Below are 21,556 nucleotides of genomic sequence, written 5' to 3'. Positions count from 1 at the left end.
ATATAGGAAACTGTCCTCCACTTAGGATGTCAGTCCCTGATTGGCTGTTGCTCATCGGGCGAGATGATGCCACGGGAGAGGCAGAGCACAACGAGTGGAAAATCCCTTCGCACATGCGCAGATTAGTTGTTTGTCAGCATGGGACACAGGGTGTCAGCGCCATCTTGTAATGGCGAATGTGGGCGCGGCTTCCCACAACTGAGATGGAGTGTGGTTCACACTGTGAATTTGTTGGTCTCTGTGGTGATCTGGGCAGAGGTCTTCGACCTCTGAATTTCCTGAGTGTAGATTCCCTTTGGATGAGTGGGCTTTGACGCCCAAGCAGTGGAAAGTGGAGCTTATTCTATCACTCTCCAGGGCACACATACAGGCATTGGTTTCGTGTGCAGTAGGAAGACAGACTAGAAAACTGAAGGCCTAGTTTCTAGAAGTACTGAACCTGAACTCTACATTCAATTTTTGTGTCAAATTGTATAAATAGTGTAGATACTGATAGAAAATAATTGATGGGGATTATGCTTCATCAATACTTGATAATCTTTTTATTTTTCCAATACCACCAGCCACAATGGCATGAATCACAGAAATTCAGTTTCAGGGTACAAATGGAGTGTCTGAGATGCAGAGGGTTCTCAGCTGTGCACGGTACATAGACAGGGCAGTTTCCACACCTTGTGACATAATACATCTGGCAGGAAGCAGACATAAATTATTCTACAACATTATTTTCTTTGTGAGATTCAGTGGGGCTGAGTTTGTCTGCAACCACAAGGGGGCATGAGGGGCTGTAGGGCCATAGAACTACCTTTCTGCTCACATTTTGAGAGAACTCTAGAGCATGGAGCCTCTCTGCAGGAGAGATTAGCGGTAGGTAGAAGGCAGAAATAGAACAGTTTAGGGGTACTGAGTGATTTTCATAGTGAAGTCTGTGTTTGTTACACATACAATCATAGTTTACTTGGTCAAGGTCACACTTTTCCTGGTGGAGTTTCCTTAGGTATTTTGATGAAAATTTAAATATAAGTTTAGGCTTATATTTTTGACAATTTATCTCCATTCCCTCATTTTTTCACAAATATTATATAGCTCTTGATTGTTCTATATTTGTGGTATGTTCAGGAGTCACATTGTACCAATGTTTTCAAGGTTAAGCAGATTGTGCATAGCTAGAAACAAGAAATATTTATCTACTTAGATAAACTGGAATAGATAAGTTGATTGTTCAGTATACCCACATAGACAGACAGGCATGGTTATTCACTATGCTCAATACAAAGATGGTCTTCAAAACACCTCAGAGATTTACAGAATATGGCAGTCAATAAGAAAGGCCTTTCCTGACAGAGAGACACAGCTGCCTCTGACGGCACATCCAATATACTTCAATTAAGCTGATGGACATCTATGAAGCAAATGTGGCCAAATAGCCACTGAATCAAACAACTGTTCTTTACTGTTGAGAGCACACTGACTATCAAAATGGTGAACAAGCATGACACTGGAAAATCCATGTCCCACTATGCATAGACTAGGTGGGCCGGTTCTTCAAAATTCCTGCTTCATAGAACAAGTCTGTGAGATACTCTGGACTGCTAGGCTATCTCACATTAATTACATTCAATGAATTTCTCTCTAATAGGTAATTGCATGTAAAGACTACAAAATATTAAATACATTCATAAAGATTCTCTCCTGTATGAATTCTTTTGTGCCTTTGAAGATGACCATGACATTCAAAGGCTTTGCCACAGACATTATATTCAGGACTTTTCTGTCCTGTATGAATTCCTTCACGGCTCTGAAGAAAATTGTGATATGCAAAGGTTTTACAACATTAATTACATTCATAAGGTTTGGCTCCTTTATGAATTCTTTCATGCATTTGTAGATAACTGTGCTGGGGAAAAGGCTTTACCTCATTTATTACATTCATTAGGTTTCTCTCCTCTATGAATTCTTTCATGCATTTGAAGATGACTGTGCAGTGCAAAGGCTTTGCCACAGTGAATACATTCATAAGGTTTCTCTCCTATATGAATTCTTTCATGCCTTTGAAGAAACGAGTGCCATGCAAAGGCTTTACCACATTGATTACATTCATAAGGTTTCTCTCCTGTATGAATCTGTTTATGCATTTGAAAAGACCTGTGCCAAGCAAAGGCTTTACCACACTGATTACATTCATAAGGTTTCTCTCCTGTATGAATTCTCTCATGGCTTTGAAGATGACTGCACCGTGCAAAGGCTTTACCACATTGATTACATTCATAAGGTTTCTCTCCTGTATGAATTTTCTCATGGCTTTGAAGATGACTGCGCCGTGCAAAGGCTTTACCACATTGATTACATTCATAAGGTTTCTCTTCTGTATGAATTTCTTTATGCATTTGAAGATGACTGTGCAGTGCAAAGGCTTTACCACATTGATTACATTCATAAGGTTTCTTTCCTGTATGAATTCTTTCATGAATTTGAAGATATCTGTGCTGCGCAAAGGCTTTACCACATTGATTACATTCATAAGGTTTCTCTCCTGTATGAATTTGTTTATGCATTTGAAGAGACCTGTGCCATGCAAAGGCTTTACCACATTGATTACATTCATAAGGTTTCTCTCCTCGATGAATTGTCTCATGGCTTTGAAGATGACTGTGCCGTGCAAAGGCTTTATCACATTGATTACATTCATAAGGTTTCTCTCCTGTATGAATTCTCTCATGGCTTTGAAGATGACTGCGCCATGCAAAGGCTTTACCACATTGATTACATTCATAAGGTTTCTCTCCTCGATGAATTGTCTCATGTCTTTGAAGATGACTGCGCCGTGCAAAGGCTTTATCACATTGATTACATTCATAAGGTTTCTCTTCTGTATGAATTTTCTCATGTCTTTGAAGATGACTGCGCCATGCAAAGGCTTTACCACATTGATTACATTCATAAGGTTTCTCTCCTGTATGAATTCTCTCATGGAATTGAAGACTACTGTGCCGTGCAAAGGTTTTACCACATTGATTACATTCATAAGGTTTCTCTCCTGTATGAATTCTTCCATGCCTTCGAAGACTACTATGCCATGCAAAAGCTTTAGCACATTGATTACATTCATAAGGTTTCTCTTCTGTATGAATTTCTTTATGCATTTGAAGATTCATGTGCTGTGCAAAGGCTTTACCACATTGATTACATTCATAAGGTTTCTCTCCTGTATGATTTATTTCATGCCTTTGAAGATATCTGTGCTGAGCAAAGACTTTACCACATTGTTGACTTTCATAAGGTTTCTTTCTAGTATGAATTTTCTCATGAATTTGAAGAGAACTTTGAGGATCAACAACCATAAAACATTGGTCACATTCATAGGGTTTCTCTCTAGTTTCTGTTCTTTTATGAATTTGGAGACTACTGTGACTTACAAAGGCCTCACCATACTGGATATCTTCATATGGTTTCTCTCCAGTAGGAATTATTTCTTGCCCTTGAGGATGACGTTGACATAACCATGATTTATCACACTGAATAAATAGAGAGGGTTTTCCTCTAGTGTATCTTCTTCCATTCCTGCAATGATAATTGGCACATGTCAAAGTTATACCACATTACACTGATGAATATTTTTATCTCTGTGAATTAATTTTACATTTTGGTCTAATTTTAAAAGTAATCAGATCTCATGGTAATGTCAGTTTATTGGCTTTCATTTTTCCTTCCTTCTTCATGTGTTATTTTGCGTCTCCTCAGAGGCCTGTATTTGGAAGATCATGTATTGTGTGGACCACATTTAAAGCATCCTTTTACTACAGAAGAAGGTTTTCACATGTTGGAAGAGAACTGGGAGAAGTCAGAATTACCACTCTGAATGCATTAAAATTTTTCCTATCATGTCAGTCATACTATCATTGGAAAGTGACTCAAGGCAAACAGAGGCAATCAACATTGATAGTATTCATGGAAGTTTTCCTGTAGTGCGAGAGTGTGGATATATTGCCAATAAAATTGGAAAAGCCATTAATTGTACACAGTATTACATTCAGAAAGTCTACATATTATGGGTACTACTACAAATCTTCTAATTCTTCTGGGTTAGAGAGGGTTATATTGCTTTGTTCAATGTCCCTATGCTGACAGGGCTTTCATCCATTGTGATAAATGATATATCTATTAATGAAGACAGCAAATGAAAAGTTTTACCCTGCATTCACAGTCTCACTTCCTGTTTTTCTCATTGAAATATTGCATAGGGATAAAAGTTTCTCCAGAATAACTTTCTTTACTTTCACAAACTGCTCCTCTCACTAAACCTAGGAACACTGATGCAAATATATTATGAACACGAGCTTTATTATGGACTATTTGTCTATTAGAAGGTTAATGTGTACATTTCTGAAGTATCTAAGTATTATGAGCCTAAAGAGTTAGCAGTTCTACAATATAGCTATGATTCAAATGGTGATATTTGTTAATGTGTGTTTTCTTATCTTCTTCCTCAGAGAAATGCCGTACAAAAATAAATCAGATGCCTGATTTTGAGGTACATGTCTTTGTAAGAATTGAATAATCATCGATACACTTAAAACCTGCATATTTACACTCTTGTTTTTCTTTAGAACTTAAAGGATGCACTAAAAGTAATTCAGAGACATATTCGTATCAACTTGCACATGAAAATTACCTTCTAGATCTTCTAGAACTATGAAGATCCTCTACAATGTTATGGTCTTCCCAATTGTACCCTAAAATAGAGGAACCAAAAATGCATGATATATTATTGGCAAGTAGGCAAAATTCAAGTTACCCTACAGTTAACCTTAGACATCTGGCTGATTTACTCATCTCATTCATCCTCATTTTCAGTTGACATTACAATAACAAATAACAGCAATGGAGAAACAGTTGTCACTAGATTTTAAAAAGCAACATAAAATTCACAGTCCTACCTATGGCAGTGAGGTTCCTGTAGGTCTCCAGCATCACCTCTCTATAGAGACTCTTCTGGGCAGGATCCAGCAAAGCCCACTCTTCCTGAGTGAATTTCACATTCACATCATCATAGGTCACTGCATCCTAAAATAACCCATCCCGGTGAACAACAGAAAGCATGATAAGGATAACAGTGTGACTGTATCCTTTATTGACAATATATTCATATAATTCTGTGGGTTCCTCCACTTATTTCCTGATACATATGTTCTAATGTAACTAAGTCATTTTATAAGGATCCTGAATACTGATGTCCACTTGTGTCATTCTTTAGTCCTTGAATAGGATATAGCCTTGCAAGATAAATGCCAATCATCACAGGGATGAGGAGGTACAGAAAGAGTTTAGTAGTACTGGGCTCATGTCAGAGAAATTATATAAAGAATTATTAATGATAAAAATGATTTTTAAACTGGGTGTATTTTTTTCATGCCGTCTCATCTTCAAGAAACTGGGACAGGACTATCTCATGATGTGACTGCCAGTCATGTCTATGTAATGAATATCAGGACAGCAAGAGGTCATAGCTTAATACTGAAGTGTTACCGAACACATGAGATAACATTTACAAACTCCACAAAATTAAATATATATATGTATATATATATATATAGTTTGTTTGTTTGTTTGTTTGTTTTTTTCGGGGCATTGTTTCTCTGTGTTAGCCTTGGCTGCCATGGACTCACATTGCAGACCAGGCTGGCCCTAAAGACACAGCAAGCCACTTGCCTCCTGAGTGCAGGGACTTGGGGTGTGCGCCACAATGCCTGGCTTCCAAATATAGCTTAGACCAAATGTTCCATTCTAAGAACAGAATTTTTAGAAGAAGTTAGAGAAATTAAGGGTCTGAGTTTGTAATCCGGCCAAGGATGTTTCTATTCACAAGCTCCTGCTTCCAATGCTTTGGGTAGATGTAATCCACACGGTGCAGTTACGCAGAGACCATCACCAAGTCCAGAAAATTACTAAGACAGAAGAGGACCTCACAGGTGGCCACATCTGCTGCTGCTTATCTCGCAGCCCCAGGGAAGACCCACTACACCAGTTTCCTCTGCTCAGCTGCCTGTTCCTCCCTACTGTGAGCAGTGACTCTGCACTTACAATGTTGTGTCTTCTGACCTTGCCTGAGCTCTCCTCACAGCACCCAGCACAAACACTCAGAGCAAATCTTACATGGCCACTCAAGTCCGCTCTGGTAAAGAAAGGAACTTACAGCATGGCACCCGGAAGAACACTCTTTCTCTTTTCCCTGGAGTCCGTGATTGGCCATGAAGTCTTGAGTGAGACAAGCACTTCCCTATGGTTAGAGTGAGCTGAAGGGACACAGCCCAGTAGCTCCTGGAACACGCTTCTATTACAGTACTAGTCTATTTTCCTTAGGTGGAGAGATCTGCATTTCAGTAGCACTCCTACCTGTTCTCCAAGCCCCTGCATTTCCACCTTTGCACTCACCCCAGGAGAGAACCAGCCACTCAGGCCTCCTGCTGCTCAGATGCCTGCCCCCCCCCATTGACCTTGAGCTCACCAGGTCCCAAATTCTGAGCTTGCCTGAGGTCCCAGCAAAACCCTCAGGCACTTCCCTTCTTCCTGGAATCAGCGTGCACAGATTGCAAAGCCATTGCTCATTTTGGAGTGGAGTTATCAGTCTGTCCCACAAGTGAAAAGGGACACAAAAGATTCCAAATTAAAGAGAGTTTAGGACACACGACTGTTGTTTTGTGGCTTCATGCTGTGTTCAGGTAAACTGCAGCTACCTTTCATCTGATAACTACGAAAGAAACCTGGGAGGAAGAGATAACAAACATTTTGGAGGGGCTGGAGAGATGGCTCTGTGGTTAAGAGCACTGCCTGCTCTTCCAAACCAGCAACCATATGGTGGCTCCCAGTCATCTACAGGGAGATCTGGCGCCCTCTTCTGGTGGGCAGACATACATGAAGGTGAAACACTGTATACTTCAATAAAAGAATTTAAAATATATATAGAGAGGGAGAGATAATCATTTTGGAGCACTACAGTTAATCAACACAACACCCTCAGTGGAAAGGTGATTAAAAAGAAAACAAAAACCCACCGTTGTGCTTGTGCTGGGGGTGGGAGTGGGTAGAGGATGGAGTGGAGGTGTGAAGGGAGGGAGGGGTGGGGGATGAGGGCGCCTTCCCCAGCAAGGAGAGAAGAGTCAGTGGGTCTCTGCTGAGCAGAGGGTTCTTAGAGGACATAGGGAATCAGCAAGGGCAGGGAGTGAGGCAGGCATGATGTTCAAGGTAATGTCTCAGGTGACAGACTAGCAGTCATGCTGCTTCCCTGCTGTGACACACAGGCACCCAGGTGCTTTTTAATTACACAAGTTTCAGATAATATGCCAATAACCCCAACACTTTGGAGGCCAATTCATTTCCTTGAAAATCACACCTTGGTTATGTAAGGATCAGAAAGAATGGGAGGTGTGGCCAGGTGAGGTAGAGCATGCCTTTAATGCCAGCAATCCTGAGGCAGAGGCAGGCTAATTGCTGGGAGTTAAAGACCAGACTGGTCTATAAAGTGAGTCCATGACAGCCAAGGCTACACAGAAAATCCCTGTCTCAAAAAAATATAAACAAAAAATCCACAAACAAACAAAAACACCAAGAATGGGGTTGTGGCTTTGATGGAAGTCATGAAGTCATTTAGCCCTGGGCTATGGAGCCTCAGTATAAATTTTTTAGCCACGCCTTGCACCAAACTCTCCCCATACCAGTTAATCCTAGTTAGAATCCTGTTTGCCAGAACGCATGTCTTTGTACCCCTATCATGCCTGGTGGCCAGGGAGGCCAGGAGATGGTGTCAGAACGCCTGGGACTAGAGCAACAGATAGTAATGAAGATGCTTTATGAATTTCTCAGGTGTATGGTAGCTAACAATCTGCTGTAAATTCTGCCCAAGGAGATCTGGGATCTGTTGGCCTTTGTAGGCACTGTGTACAAATATATACAGACAAACGCCTGTAATCATAAAATAAAAACAAGGCTTAGAAAAAAAGAAGGAATGGAATTCTCTACAGTGATTTCACAGGCCTCAGTCAGAGAAGCCAGGGCTAGTTAAAATGAACTCTTTTGACTCCTCCATGAAAGCAAGTGTGTCCTTCTTTTTATAATTTATATATGTTCCTGCATGATTTTTACCCAACAGTGGCCGCAGATGTCTCTGTCTTTACATGGCGACCATCTTTAGACTTGGATGTGCTAGTTGAGCATGAGTAGGAATAGGCAGAACTCTATATGAACTTGTCCAGACTCACGATATAGTACCCCAGGCTTTCTTTTTGGAGAGAGTTTTCTGAAATAAGGCTCTTGAATGGGAAAGACCTTTCTTTAATGTGGATCTTTTGAGATGATAATATTGATCTTTAATCAGGGCCACAGCTATGGGTGTCAACCTACATATAAAGAAGATATTGTAGAAGGAAGCTTTCTTTCTTTGGCTGTTTTCATTAGTCTAGGCTAGGAAATTTTCATTACTTTAGTGTCTTTACATCCTAATTTTTGGACTTCTGGAGTATACTAAGCATCAGTTAATACATCCAGCCTCATGGACCAAACAAGTTCTGGAGTCTTTTCGTTTCTTTTGGTAGATAGCCAAGGTTGAACTAGCTGGATCACAGTTGTGAGACATTCAAAAAATTTACTTTCAAAATACACAGAATGAGATCCACTCTACAAGTTGTGCTCATGTTGAGAACCTTGACTAATAAAACTGTGTTTTTCATCTGCCCACTGTGGAAGATGTGCTAGGTAGCAATAGTATTTTTCTTGTTGTTTTGTTTTTTGTTTGTTTTCGTTTTTTGTTTCTCTGGGTATCCGTGACTGTCTGGACTCCCTTTGTAGACCAGAAAGGCTTCGAACTCACATCAATCTTCCTGCCTCGGCTTCCCAAGTGCTGGGATTAAAGGCATATGCCACGCTGAGCGGTGGTGGTGCAGGCCTTTAATCCCAGCACTCGGGAGGCAGAGGCAGGTGGATTGCTGTGAGTTCCAGGCCAGCCTGGTCTACAAAGTGAGTCCAGGACTGCCAAGGCTACACAGAGAAACCCTGTTTGGAAAAACAAAACAAAACAAAAAAAAGCATATGCCACTACTGCCCAGCAGCAAAATGGTAAAATCATTATGCCCTGATCCACTTCTATTTAAGTATTTACTTACCTTCAAGACTACACTTTTATAAATATTCATTCGTTAAGAGCTTAGTTTGATTTTAGCAGAAGAAAATCCCTAAAGTAATGGAACCATCATTGAGCTTTTGGCAGGAGAAAGACATCTCATTTTCTTTGTGGTCTGCTTCCTGCTACAACTGCTTCCTCTCTCTGTACAAATGCCTCTTAAGTAGCTTCCCTGGGCTCTCTCTAGTGGGAGTTGGCCATATCTTATTCTACTACATCTTCTCTGATTCATCACCTCTTCTTCCACACAATCATATCACTTTCAAGCCTGGGTGCTGCTTCTTTCTTTAAATTAACTTAACCTTCAATTAGGATGAAAGGACTATGTCACCATACCTGGATCTAAGCTTTTCTTTACTTGATACCTGCTCTATCCCTGGCTGCCCTTAGACCCAAATCTGTTTGCTTCTGTCTCCTCAATTAAAGGCATGTTTTGTATTACAACTGAATCACACAGACGTAGAAGACCTTTGGATGTGATCTCTTTCCTGCCGGGTTACAGAAGCCTAAGAAAGTCTTTGCATGTGATCTCTTACGAGACCAGCCATGTTCTGAATTAACACTCTTCTGCAGAAGGGGGCATCCCGGGGAAAGGAGGGGTCCTTGGAATCTATGAGGGTGAATCTAGCTGAGACCCGTACCATCAGGTTCTAAGAGCCTGAAATTGCCAACCTCTATAGCCACGTGAGACTTTCAGTGGAGGGAGGGGGACACAAAACCACCCTTAAAGCCTTTGACCCAAAATTTATCTTGCTTACAAAAAGTATAGGGATAAAGATGGATTAGAGATTGAAGAAATGGCAAGCAAATAACTTGCTACTCTACATAAGACCTACCCAAAGGAGAAAGAGCCAATCCCTAACACTATTAATGATACTTTGCTATGCTTGCAGACAGGTTTCTAGCATAAGAGTTTTCTGAGAGTCTTCCTCCAGCAGCTGATGGAAACTGATGCAGAGACCCAGGAAACAGCCGAAGTGTCCCTCAATAGAAGGATGGATAAAGAAACTGTGGTACATATACACTATGGAATACTATTCAGCTATTAAAAACAAGGACTTCCCGAAATTTGTGGATAAATGGATTGAGCTAGAAATGATCATAATGAGTGAGTTAACCCAGAAGCAGAAAGACTCAAATGGTATATACTCACTTATATCTGCATATTAGCCCAAGGGCCATGTCCCACGAAAGCCTTCACTTACCAGGAAACTGAGACAGAGGAGAGGACATTCTAGTGGGATTCTAGATGAGAGAATCATGGGAGAAAGGTAAAGTAGAAGGACCCAGAGGGTCCTAGAAGCCTACAAGTAGAACATTATGATAGGCAGATTTGGGCACAGGGGTCCCGCTCAAACTAAGGCACCAGCCAAGGACAATACAGGCCGTAAACCTTAAACCCCTACCCAGATCTAGACAATGGACAGAACACTCTCCACAGTAGAGTGGAGAGTGGGATATTACTTTCTCACATACTCTGGTGCCTCACCTTTGACCATGTCCCCTGGAGGGGGAGACCTGGTGGCACTCAGAGGAAGAACAGCAGGTTACCAAGAGGAGACTTGATACCCTATGAACATATAGAGGGGGAGGTAATCCCCCTCAGGAACAGTCATAGGGGAGGGGAATAAGGGGAAAATGGGAGAGAGGAATGGGAGGATACAAGGAGGGGATAACCACTGAGATGTAACAAGAATAAATTATGAATAAAAAAATTTTTTAAAAAATTAAATTAAATTAAATTTAAAAAAAAGAAGAAGATAAGTATTTAAAGAAATGACACTAACCAGAGTCATTCTGATTTGATCAATTAAATTCTGATATTGGTCATTATTGACCCACAGTGAAAATGCATTTCAATCAACTTCAATGATCCTAACAGTCTGCAATAGCTCATCCACTATTCAGGAGTACAAGCTGGGTGTGGTGGCGCACGCCTTTAATCCCAGCACTCAGGGGCGGAGGAAGGTGGATCGCTGTGCAGCCTGTTCTACAAAGTGATAGCCAAGGCTGCACAGAGAAACCCTTCTCAAAAAACAAAAAACAAACAAACAAACAAAAAAGAGTACAAAGACTCTTCTGACACTCCAGAAAATCTTTTGATAGCTATATTTTCTAAAATCTGGGAATAGGTTATACCTTTACAATATACAATGGCACAGAATAAACCTAGCCATTCCAATTGAGAGGAAGGTACATATAGTGAGGCAAGATTGAATGGAGACAAAATAAATAAATAAATAGATAGATAGATAGATAGATAGATAGATAGATAGATAGATAGATAGAAAGATAGAAAGATAGATAGATAGATAGATAAATCAACCAACTCAAACACCAAGTACCCTAGCTTTGTCTCAGATACATGGGGCTTCCGTTTCACAGGGTATAGATGGCCCTATGACTGCAATTTCTCATTCATCACTCAGTTTTGTTACTTTAACTCAGTATATGCATCTCTCCATGATATATTTCTCAGAGCTTAGGTATCTCATCATCTTATGGTCTCAAAATGCAACATGGGGTACATATCCAAAACCTGGTGAAATGAAATCTCAAAGTTTCCTTACTGGGGCACTGGCTCTGCAAAACATAAATAGCTGGAGCAACGCTGAACTGAAATCAAAGAGACAGAATACATGACCTTGAATTGTGCATCTTTCTTGTTTTAAAAACCAGTGGAATGGGGGCTGGAGAGATGGCTCAGAGGTTAAGAACACTGGTTGTTCTTCCAAAGGTCCTGGGTTCAATTCCCAGCAACCACATAGTGGCTAACAAGAATCTATAATGAGATCTGGTGCCCTCTTCTGGCCTACAGACAGAATACTGTATAAATAATAAATAATATTAAAAAGAAAATACACCACTACAGCAGTGAGTGATCCTGCCAACCTTGGTTTCTAAACTGAGATGAAATATGCCAGCCATGGACCAGAGTTGCAGCAGGTTTTATATGAAGTGCCTGCTTTGCAATCACTTTGCCTATACTTTCCATTCATTTCAGGTGTAGCAAGAATGGGTGTTGCCCATCTTAGGCTTCCAATGCAGAGTAGGGCTTTCTCTTTACTGGTGCTAAGCTCCTTGAAAATCCCTTCCTCTCTCAGGATTCGACTGCCATCTAAAACTACCTAGTTCTGTTTTTTCTCTAAACCCACAGACTGCATTTACTTCTGCCCCACTTGTTGCTTTTTCAGATGGTTCTGTCAGCTCACAGTCCAACATTCTGTAAGGTTAGAAGAGAAACTCAACCTTGAAAATTATAACAAAAACCATGGACAAATGTTGTTCCTCGCTTGCTTGCTTACTTGAGCACTCTCTTATATGCAGCCAGATCTCTTTTCCAACCCAGGCACACTTGCTAAGGGATACTGCAACCTTACTGGAAGAGCCTCCCACATCACTCATCAATCAATATAATCTCTCACAGACATAGCAATCAGCCACTCTGATGAGGGCATGCCTCATCATTAACATTTTTTGCCTGCTTTCATTGGCTTATCTGCAGCTGAAACCTTCTTAAGCCTACAAGCTTGTTAGCTTTGGCCTCTTGGGGTTCAGGAATAGCCCACACTGACCACATGGACACCAAAGTCAGGTCAGAGATAGTTTACTGACCATTTAACAAAAACTGACTGGTCAAGAACATAGTATGGGTTTGAGAAAGGACACTGTGACCCAGACCATTCACAGAGTAATTCAAAAAGATAATCAGGAAGAATCAATTTTATTTCAGGTATATTGTATCCTACTTAGGCAAGAAAAACTCTATTCCTGCTACATTGTGCCTAGGTGGATAGACAAAGCATTTTAAACTAATTCCATGGGATATAAGGTAGAGATATTGGGGATGTTCTAGTGCCCTACTCTTCTCCTGAGAAAGAAACAATGCAGGGTAATATTGCTTAACTCCAACAGAACACACATTTATCTTTAACTCAAGCAGAACAAGCATTTATCATCTGTTGTCACTGATTAATGGTATTGTTTGGTACTTCCTATTGGACTGGATTTCTGGTACCCTGCCAAGGAAGAATAGAATCTCCCCAAAGAACTGCTTCTAAACTAGTTCACACCCTCTTTCTTCTATGAACCTTCTTTCTCCCCTACCTCTGGTTGGTAGATTAAAAGGAAGATAAAAAGATGTAGGCACCCTAAGTAAAGTAGGTTTTGAAAAAGCTAAACCTACAATAGAGTTGGCACTGGAACTCACAGAGTAGCTCCAGTTGAACAAACCTCCCACCCTGTGAGATCCCTGTCAGCAGCAACTACAACTGATGCTTTGGGTGCTGCTGCCTTTTCCATGGTTTCAGGTTCTCAGTTTCTCCAGGGGTGTGATCTCTCATCCCAGCACTCTGGAGATTTAGCCACAGCAGCTCTGCAGTCCTGGGGTGTTGCTGTCTGGAGGTGTGGAGAGGCCAACAACACAAGCTGAAGATCTGAGAACCCTTCTCATGGAACACACGCAGGTGGCACCCAAGTGATCCGAAGATGTAAAAAGGGGGCCCCCAGGGAATGATGTAGGGGGATTCCAGGGCCAAAACTTGAAACAGCCCAGCCTGGCTGCTGCAGATCCTCAGAAGTGGACCTGATAACTTTCTTGGAAAGTTTACATACTTCACAAAAAAGGTCCATGGCAGAGAAGGGTTTACCTGTTGCTTGATTCTGCATGAATAATATGAACAGAAATATGCTTCAGCTAACTGCTATTAAAATCCAAAGAATTCACCAGATATTTACAGAACATTCCACACAAACACAGAAGAGTTTGCCTTCTTCTCAAAAACAAATGGAAACATCTCCAAATTGAACACATACTCAAACACCGTGAAAGTCTCAAAAGGTACATGGTAATCGAAACAACCTCTGCATTCTATCTGACCAGCATAGACTAAAGCTACACGTCATCAACAACAGAAACAAAGGAAGTCTTTAAAACTCATGCAAACTAAATACCTCTCCCCAGAGTGAAAATGGGTCAAGACAGAAATAAAGAAAGATATTAAAGACCTTGTAGAATTCAATGCAAATGAATGCACATCATATGTAAACCTATAGTACACAATAAAAGTGATGATAAAAGGATAGTTGTTAGACCCCTATTTGTCACCATGCACAAAACTCAAGTCCAAGTGGATTAAAGACCTTAACCTAAAACCACAGACATTAACCCAGTTAGAGGAAAAAATGGAGAAGAGTCGGGAACACATAAGCACAGGAGACAACTTCCTGAACAGAACACCAACAGCCCAGGCCTTAACATCAACAATTAATAAATGGGACCTCATGAGGCTGAGAAGCGTCTGTAAGGCAGGTGACACTGTCAAGAGAACAAAGCGACAGCCTACAGACTGGGAAAAGATCTTCACCAATCCTTCATCTGACAAAGGTCTAATATCCAAAATATATAAAGAACTCAAGAAATTAAACACCACCAAACCGAATAACCCAATAGAAAAACGGGGCGCAGAACTAAACAGAGAATTCTCAACAAAGGAATATCAAATGGCTGAGAAACACTTAAAGAAATGCTCGACCTCCTTAGTCATCAGAGAAATGCAAATCAAAACGACACTGAGATTCCATCTTACACCCATCAGAATGGCTAAGATCAATAATTCAACTGACACCACATGCTAGCGAGGGTGTGGAGAAAGAGGAACACTCCTTCATTGCTGGTGGGAATGCAAACTAGTACAACCACTTTGGAAAGCTATCTGGCGCTTTCTCAGAAAAATGGGAATAGGGCTTCCTCAAGACCCAGCTATCCCACTCCTTGGAATATACCCAGAAGATACACTACCCCACAACAGGGATATATGCTCAACCATGTTCATAGCTGCCTTATTCATAATAGCCAGAACATGGAAACAACCTATGTGTCCCTCAGTAGAAGAATGGATAAAGAAACTGTGGTACATCTAGACTATGGAATACTACTCAGCTATTAAAAACAAGGAATTTCCAAAATTTGTGGACAAATGGATTGAACTAGAAATTGTCATAATGAGTGAGTTCACTCAGAAGCAAAAAGAGCTAAATGGGCCAGGCGTGGTGGCGCACGCCTTTAATCCCAGCACTTTGGAGGCAAAGGCAGGCAGATCGCTGTGAGTTCGAGGCCAGCCTGGACTACAAAGCGAGTCTAGGACAGCCAAGACTACACAGAGAAACCCTGTCTCGAAAAACCAAAAAAAAAAAAAAAAAAAAAAAAAAAAGAGCTAAATGGTATATACTCACTTATATCGAGACACTAGTCCAAGGTGTACGTCTCCATGAAAAACTGTACCTACCAGGAAAGTGGGTAAGAGGGGAGGACATCCTATTGAGACTTTAGGTGTGAGAAGCCTGGGAGAATGAGGAAATAGAAGGATCCAGCGGGTCCTGGAAAACTACAGGCGAGTCTGGGCTCTGGGGTCCTCCGCAAACTATGTCAACAGCCAAGGAAAATATAGACAGTAAACCTCGAACCCCTACCCAGACTAGCCGATGGAGAGGACATTCTCCACTGTTGAGTGGAGAAGGAGATCTAACTTTCACACAAACTCTGGTGCCCCATACTTGAACATGTCCCTTGGATGGAGATGCCTGGTAGCACTCAGAGGAAGGATAATAGGTCACCAAGGAGAGACTTGATACCCTATGAGCATATACAGGGGGAGGAGGTCCCCCTCAGACACAGACATAGGGGAGGGGAGTAGGGAGGAAATGGGAGGAAGGGAGGAATGGGAGGATACAAGGGATGGGCTAACAACTGAGATGTAATATGAATAAATTAATTAATAAAAAAAAAGAAAAAAAAGGATAGTTGACAGCACTAAGCGCATACATAAAATATACAGGAATTTCTTACTAAATACTTACCAGCACATATAAAAGTCTAGAACCAAATGAAGGAAGCACAACTAAAAGTAGTAGACAGGAAGAAACTATTGAATTAGGGCTGAAATCAAAAAATAAAAACAAAGAGAACAATACAAGGATTTATGAAACACAGAGTTGGTTCACTGAGAAAAATCAACAAAATGGACAACCCTTATTGAAATAACTAAAAGACAGGGAAGGAATAGTCACATTTACCAAAAAAAAAAAAAAAAAAAAAAAAAAAAAGAAAAAAGAAAAAAATGAGCAGGGTGCCATACAATGGGAAAATCTCCAAAATCATAAGGACATACTTTTAAATACCTGTATTGCACCAAAATGAAAAATCTAAACAAAATGAATAATTTTCTTCATAGGTACCCATTGGTCTGCTGTATTTTGATGCTAACTAATATAAGACCATCACATCTGGGCAGGGCAAATGGACTAGAAATGGCTAAGGTTCTAGGGCTTGGGAAGACAGAGAGAATCTTGGGATGAAGACAGATCTAAGGACAAGGGAGAGAAGGAGGTCTCACCAGCATGGGTTAGGTGGAGGAGAAGCACATGGCCAGCATGGATGGAGGATTTGGCCCTGATGAAGAACATTAGCAAGTATATGGGATTCTGGATGTGAGGTAGCTTGATAGAAATTATTAGAATTAAATGCTGTGGGATTGGGACAGGTATCCCATACCTGCCCCACTAAGGGAAGTAGTTTAGAGAATTAATATCTGCCCTGCCCTAGGTTAACTACAGGTATTTTAAAATATAACAGGTGTCTGTGTCTTGACTGATTGCTAGCGGGTTATACTGTTGTAATAATAATAGGCATAGGCCTAATAATGTTAATTACTTACATGTAAACTTAACAACAACATGTAGCACTTACCAAAGTTAAACCCAGATGACATAACAAGTTACCATAAGTAGACCTCTAACACCTAGTGACATGAAAGAATTCATTAAAGGACTCCAACAAAAGAAACGCAGGACTGGGGCTGGAGAGATGGCTCAGAGGTGAAGAGCACTGTCTGCTCTTCCAAAGGTCCCGAGTTCAATTCCCAGCAACCACATGGTGGCTCACAACCACCTGTAATGAGATCTGGTGTCTTCTTGCGGTGGGCAGGATACAAGTGAGCAGAATACTGTATAAATAATAAATAAATCTCTTTATATATATAAAGAAAGAAATGCAGACTGGACGCTTTTAGTGCATAATTCAACGAGACTTTCAAAGAAGACTTAGTTTCAATACTGCTCAAAGTACTCTACAAAATAGAAACAGAAGGAAAGTTACCCAGTTCATTTTATGAGGCCACAATACCTTGACACATGAAGGATATAAAGACTCAACAAAGAAGATTTACAGACCAAATTTGTTCATGAACATTGAAGCAAAAATACTCTATAAAATAAATGGAAACTTAATCCAAGAACATATCAAAAAGATAACCCACAATGGTTGACGAAGTTTCATCCCATTGATGCAGGAATGGCTCATGACAGGAAAACAAGTCATGGTAAAATAAATAAACTGACATAGGGAAAAACATCACAAGGTCATCTTATTAGACAATAAGCAAGCCCTTCACTAAAATTCAACACCAATTCATGATAAAAGTCTTGGAGAGATTACAATAGCAAGGGACATACCTATACATATTAAACACAATTTACACAAGTCTATAGCAACACCAACTTAAATGGAGAGAACCTCAAAGCAATTCCACTAAAATCTGAATAAAGAGAAGTCTCTCCTCTTTCTCCATTTCTACTTAATATAACACTTGATGTCCAACCTCACCAATATGGCAACTAAAAGTGATCAAGAGGGTGGAATTTGGAAAGGAAGCATTCTATGTATGCTAATTGGCAGATGATACTATAGTATATATAAGTGACACCAAAAACTCTACTACCAAACTTGTACTGTTTGACTCTGCCCTTTTGTGCAATGTTAGCCGCTGAGATCAGACAGACACCAACAACCAGTAGCCTAAGTCTCAAATATCTGAGCTGACTTAACTGTGTCAATGAGGATTGCACATATCTGCATAGGAGAGTCCATTAAATAGAAATTTAATACTCAGTGGCTAAAACTAACCTACCCAAAATGTTTACCCACCGATCTGGTCTGTTTCCATTCACATGCATGAGTTAATCCATGCTGGGAGATGACATCATAATTCACCTTGCCTCAATCAGGTCTTTCTTCATAGTATTGACTCTTGCAGCTGACTGCCCTAAACATTAGTTTGTGAGCTAGTTACGGCCTGTCCTGCTTCACTCTGCAGTGTAAAAGTAAACTGTGCATCCTGTTCTGTTCTGAAGACAGAAGCCATGATCCACATGAAAATCTTATTCCTGATATGGAAATGGACGGTTCATTACATGACTAAAGTGAGTATTTTTAAACTCTGCTGTGGTACAATCCTTTAATTAAAGAACTTAAGAAGTTTAGTCAAGAAGAAAGCAAGGCCATTTCTCTGGGAAGCAACAGACAGGCTTCAAGGCCACCTGAGTTAGCCTACTTTATCAGAAAGACTTTTCTCAAAGACATTAGATGCATCGGTCCTAGAATTAATATGCATACATACATACATGTAATACACACACACATAATACAAAACTAACTAATAAAAAAATCTCTGTAATGACAGCTAAAAACAGATTTTACATTCTACATGCTGCTGCCATTAAGTTTCTTTAAATTTACTCCCCAGGTTATGTTTTGAACAACTTAAATATGGACTGGACACAGCAAGCCTAGCCACTTAAGACATTCGCCCAGCAATGATAGTGACAGAAGTTTTTTTACGGACCCAGTGCCTTCAAACATCAGTGACAGAGTCCTAAGTGGAAGGTTCCAGAGGATGAGAAAGAAAGGAGAAGTAGAAGATAGAAAGTACAAAGGCTGAGGTGAGGAGGTTTTGCACAAGCTATGTCTCATATCAAGTAAGTTTTTAAAGAATTGCATCTTGTATACTGCTCACAAGCAGGAATGAAATAAAGGGGAGATGTTTATGAATTGCATCTTGTGTCCTAGCATCCTGACTTCTAATAGGCCTGTTAGCACACTGTTTATCTGTGGGGTGTGTTGGAGGCAATCCTCCTTCAGCTAAATTCTACCTGAGCTTTTTAAATTTCTATGAATTACTGCATCCTTCACATCATCAATTCTACTTTTCTCCATGAAAGCATAACACGGGCCAAATGTGGCCACATCTGGCCTTTGCTAACCACACAACCTCAGGGAGGACCCACCACATCAGCTCCTGTAGCCCACTTTTCTGATGTTCCCCAATGTGGGTGTTCAGTTGTCATCTACCTGGTCTGTTAGATCCTGCTTCTTTCTCCAACCCTGCCCCCTGCAAGGAAAGCCTCTGCACATTCTTAGCATTCCTTGAGATGCTCCAAGCCCACCCCTGGGGCCAAGGGCTTCCCTAGTACAGCAGGTGGCCAATATTTAATCTTCCTTCACCTGTAATCCTAGTTGCCACGGAGGGGGGGGGAGGGGCGGGTCCAGCGGGGCGATTTCCTCAGGCTTTGTATACTGAGGCTCCTGAACTAGCCAAGGAATTTCACTTCCTAAGTAAACTTGCCCGTTTTACTTTTTTTTTTTTTTTTTTTTTTTTTTTTTTTTTTTTTTTTGGTTTTTCGAGACACGGTTTCTCTGTGTAGCCTTGGCTGTCCTGGACTCACTTTGTAGACCAGGCTGACCTCAAACTCACAGAGATCCATCTGCCTCTCACAGAGATCCACCTGCCTCCGTTTTACTTTCAATCTGGCCCCATTGGCTTATTTCACCTGTGGAGATAACCCATCAGTCAGCAGTGACCCTGAGCTCACCATGTTGCCACTTTGGCGCTTGCCTGAGCTTCCCTCACAGCACTCAGCAGCAGTGCTCAAAGCACATCACACAGACCCATTAAAGAAAGCTCAGCTAGAGAGCTGCACTTGTGCATGGCAGCCAGAAGAAAGAGCCTCATCTTCATATTGGCTGGTCTGCCTGGAGGCTCTGATTGGCCAGCAAGTCTCCAGGGACATGAGCACCTCCCTTAGAATTACAGTGTCCTGAAGGGACACAGCACAATAGCTCATGGCCCAGGCTTCCAGTCCATTTGCAGAACTGCAGAGATGGGCATTTCAGTAGCACGTGTGCGCATTCTCCAATAGCCTACTGCTCTGTCTTCCCACACAGCCCCACCACTCCAGCTAGTTCTCTACAGCAGCCTGCTCCTCCCGTTTGTGGGCAGTGACCCTCCACTCACCATGTCGGGACTTCGGAACTTGATGAAGCTTCTCTCACAACACCCAGCAGCAGAGGTCAGCGCACACCACGCGGAGCCACCCAAGCCTGCACAGCTCTTCAGCAAGGCTCCCGGAAGAACCCGCCTCCGCGTCTCTGCCTCGTGGCCCTGATTGGTCACGTCGTCTTGAGTGACATATACACCTCTCTAGCATGCTCTGGTAGGGGCACAGAATCATGGTTGCTGTCCCAAGCTTCCTACCCAGGGACAAACTTTTTCCAGAGCTGTAGAGACTTGCATTTCAGTAGCACTGTCCTCCAATGGTCTCAACATCTGTCTTCTCAACTAACCTGCAGAGGACACACTGCTTGTGCTTCCTCAGCACAGCCTCCTGCTCCTCCCCTCTTGTGGACAGTGACCCTGACCTCAACAAGTCACACAGCCAGTAGCCACTTCCCCTGCTTCCTCCTCTATCTAGGTGGGTAAATGAAGAGCCCATTTCTCAACTTGCAGTGGAGTTCTCCATATGTCCCACTTGGAAAGAGTAATGTTAGGAGACAAGACTTCAGTTTTGTGTCTTCAGGCTGGGTACAGGCAAACTACTACTTCTTTTTACCAGAGAGTTATGAGACAACCATGGGAGAAAAGCAGGAATCAGATGACAAACACTGGGGAACACTATTGTTAGCCTACAACTCTTCCTGAGTTGGAAAATGAAAACCAATTACACAGCAATGCCCCAGCCCGCAGGGGGTTGACTAATGCTCTGGAGGAAACTTTTCCTGTATAGGGACAGAACACAAGACACGAAAAGGGGGCAAGTCTGCATTCTGATCAAACCCCTTTTACTGAAAATTTTCACAGAGTTTATATAGGCACAGAGGTATAGGAATTTCTGTAAGCAAGGGTTGCTATGGATACCTAACTCTGGAATGCTCCAGCAGGTAGGTATCTACCTTTACCACCGCTATAATTGCAGAAGAGAAATTCCAGGAAAGTCATGAAGGATCTGGTTAGTCAGGAAAAAGCTCCCAGAACTGCTGCTCGCAGGAAGCTGGTCTTTAATCTGATCTTATCAGTAGTCCCACCTGAAAAGGAGTTGCTCAGGGGTCTAGAAGGACCAGCCCTTTGGCTCAGAGATGGACTGAGGCTACTGACCTGACTGGTCTTGATCTTCATCAGGCAGTTTCTAGCAATCGATTGTCCCAAGGGGACATGGCAGCAATACTGGAGAATGGGAGATTGGAATAGAATGCCCCTGGCTTGAGGCCCACAC

The 21,556-nt window shown here is 41.4% G+C and overlaps 1 protein-coding gene across 1 annotated transcript; it reads right to left on the bottom strand.

Annotated features, from left to right (window-relative positions):
- Positions 1-527: 527 nt before the first annotated feature.
- Positions 528-20,602, bottom strand: LOC311587543 (uncharacterized protein). The gene is made up of 4 exons (XM_084764501.1): positions 20,302-20,602; positions 4,938-5,064; positions 4,673-4,733; positions 528-3,561 (listed from the first exon to the last, which is right to left on the bottom strand). Exons 1-4 carry the CDS (start codon positions 20,302-20,304, stop codon positions 1,917-1,919), a joined length of 1,836 nt encoding a protein of 611 aa, XP_084620627.1. The 5' UTR covers positions 20,305-20,602; the 3' UTR covers positions 528-1,916.
- Between the last annotated feature and the right edge of the window lie 954 nt (positions 20,603-21,556).

Source organism: Acomys minous (assembly GCF_964271855.1).
Source record: "Acomys minous genome assembly, chromosome: 16".
Lineage (NCBI taxonomy): Eukaryota > Metazoa > Chordata > Mammalia > Rodentia > Muridae > Acomys > Acomys minous.
This window is presented reverse-complemented; position numbering and strand designations above follow the sequence as displayed.

Excerpts from the sequence above, each read along its gene's own strand:
- LOC311587543 (XM_084764501.1), bottom strand. Across the intron at positions 4,734-4,937 it reads CAGGAACCTCACTGCCATAG|GGTACAATTGGGAAGACCAT; the intron begins GTAGGACTGTGA and ends CCTCTATTTTAG. Across the intron at positions 3,562-4,672 it reads AGTTCTAGAAGATCTAGAAG|GAATGGAAGAAGATACACTA; the intron begins GTAATTTTCATG and ends TTATCATTGCAG.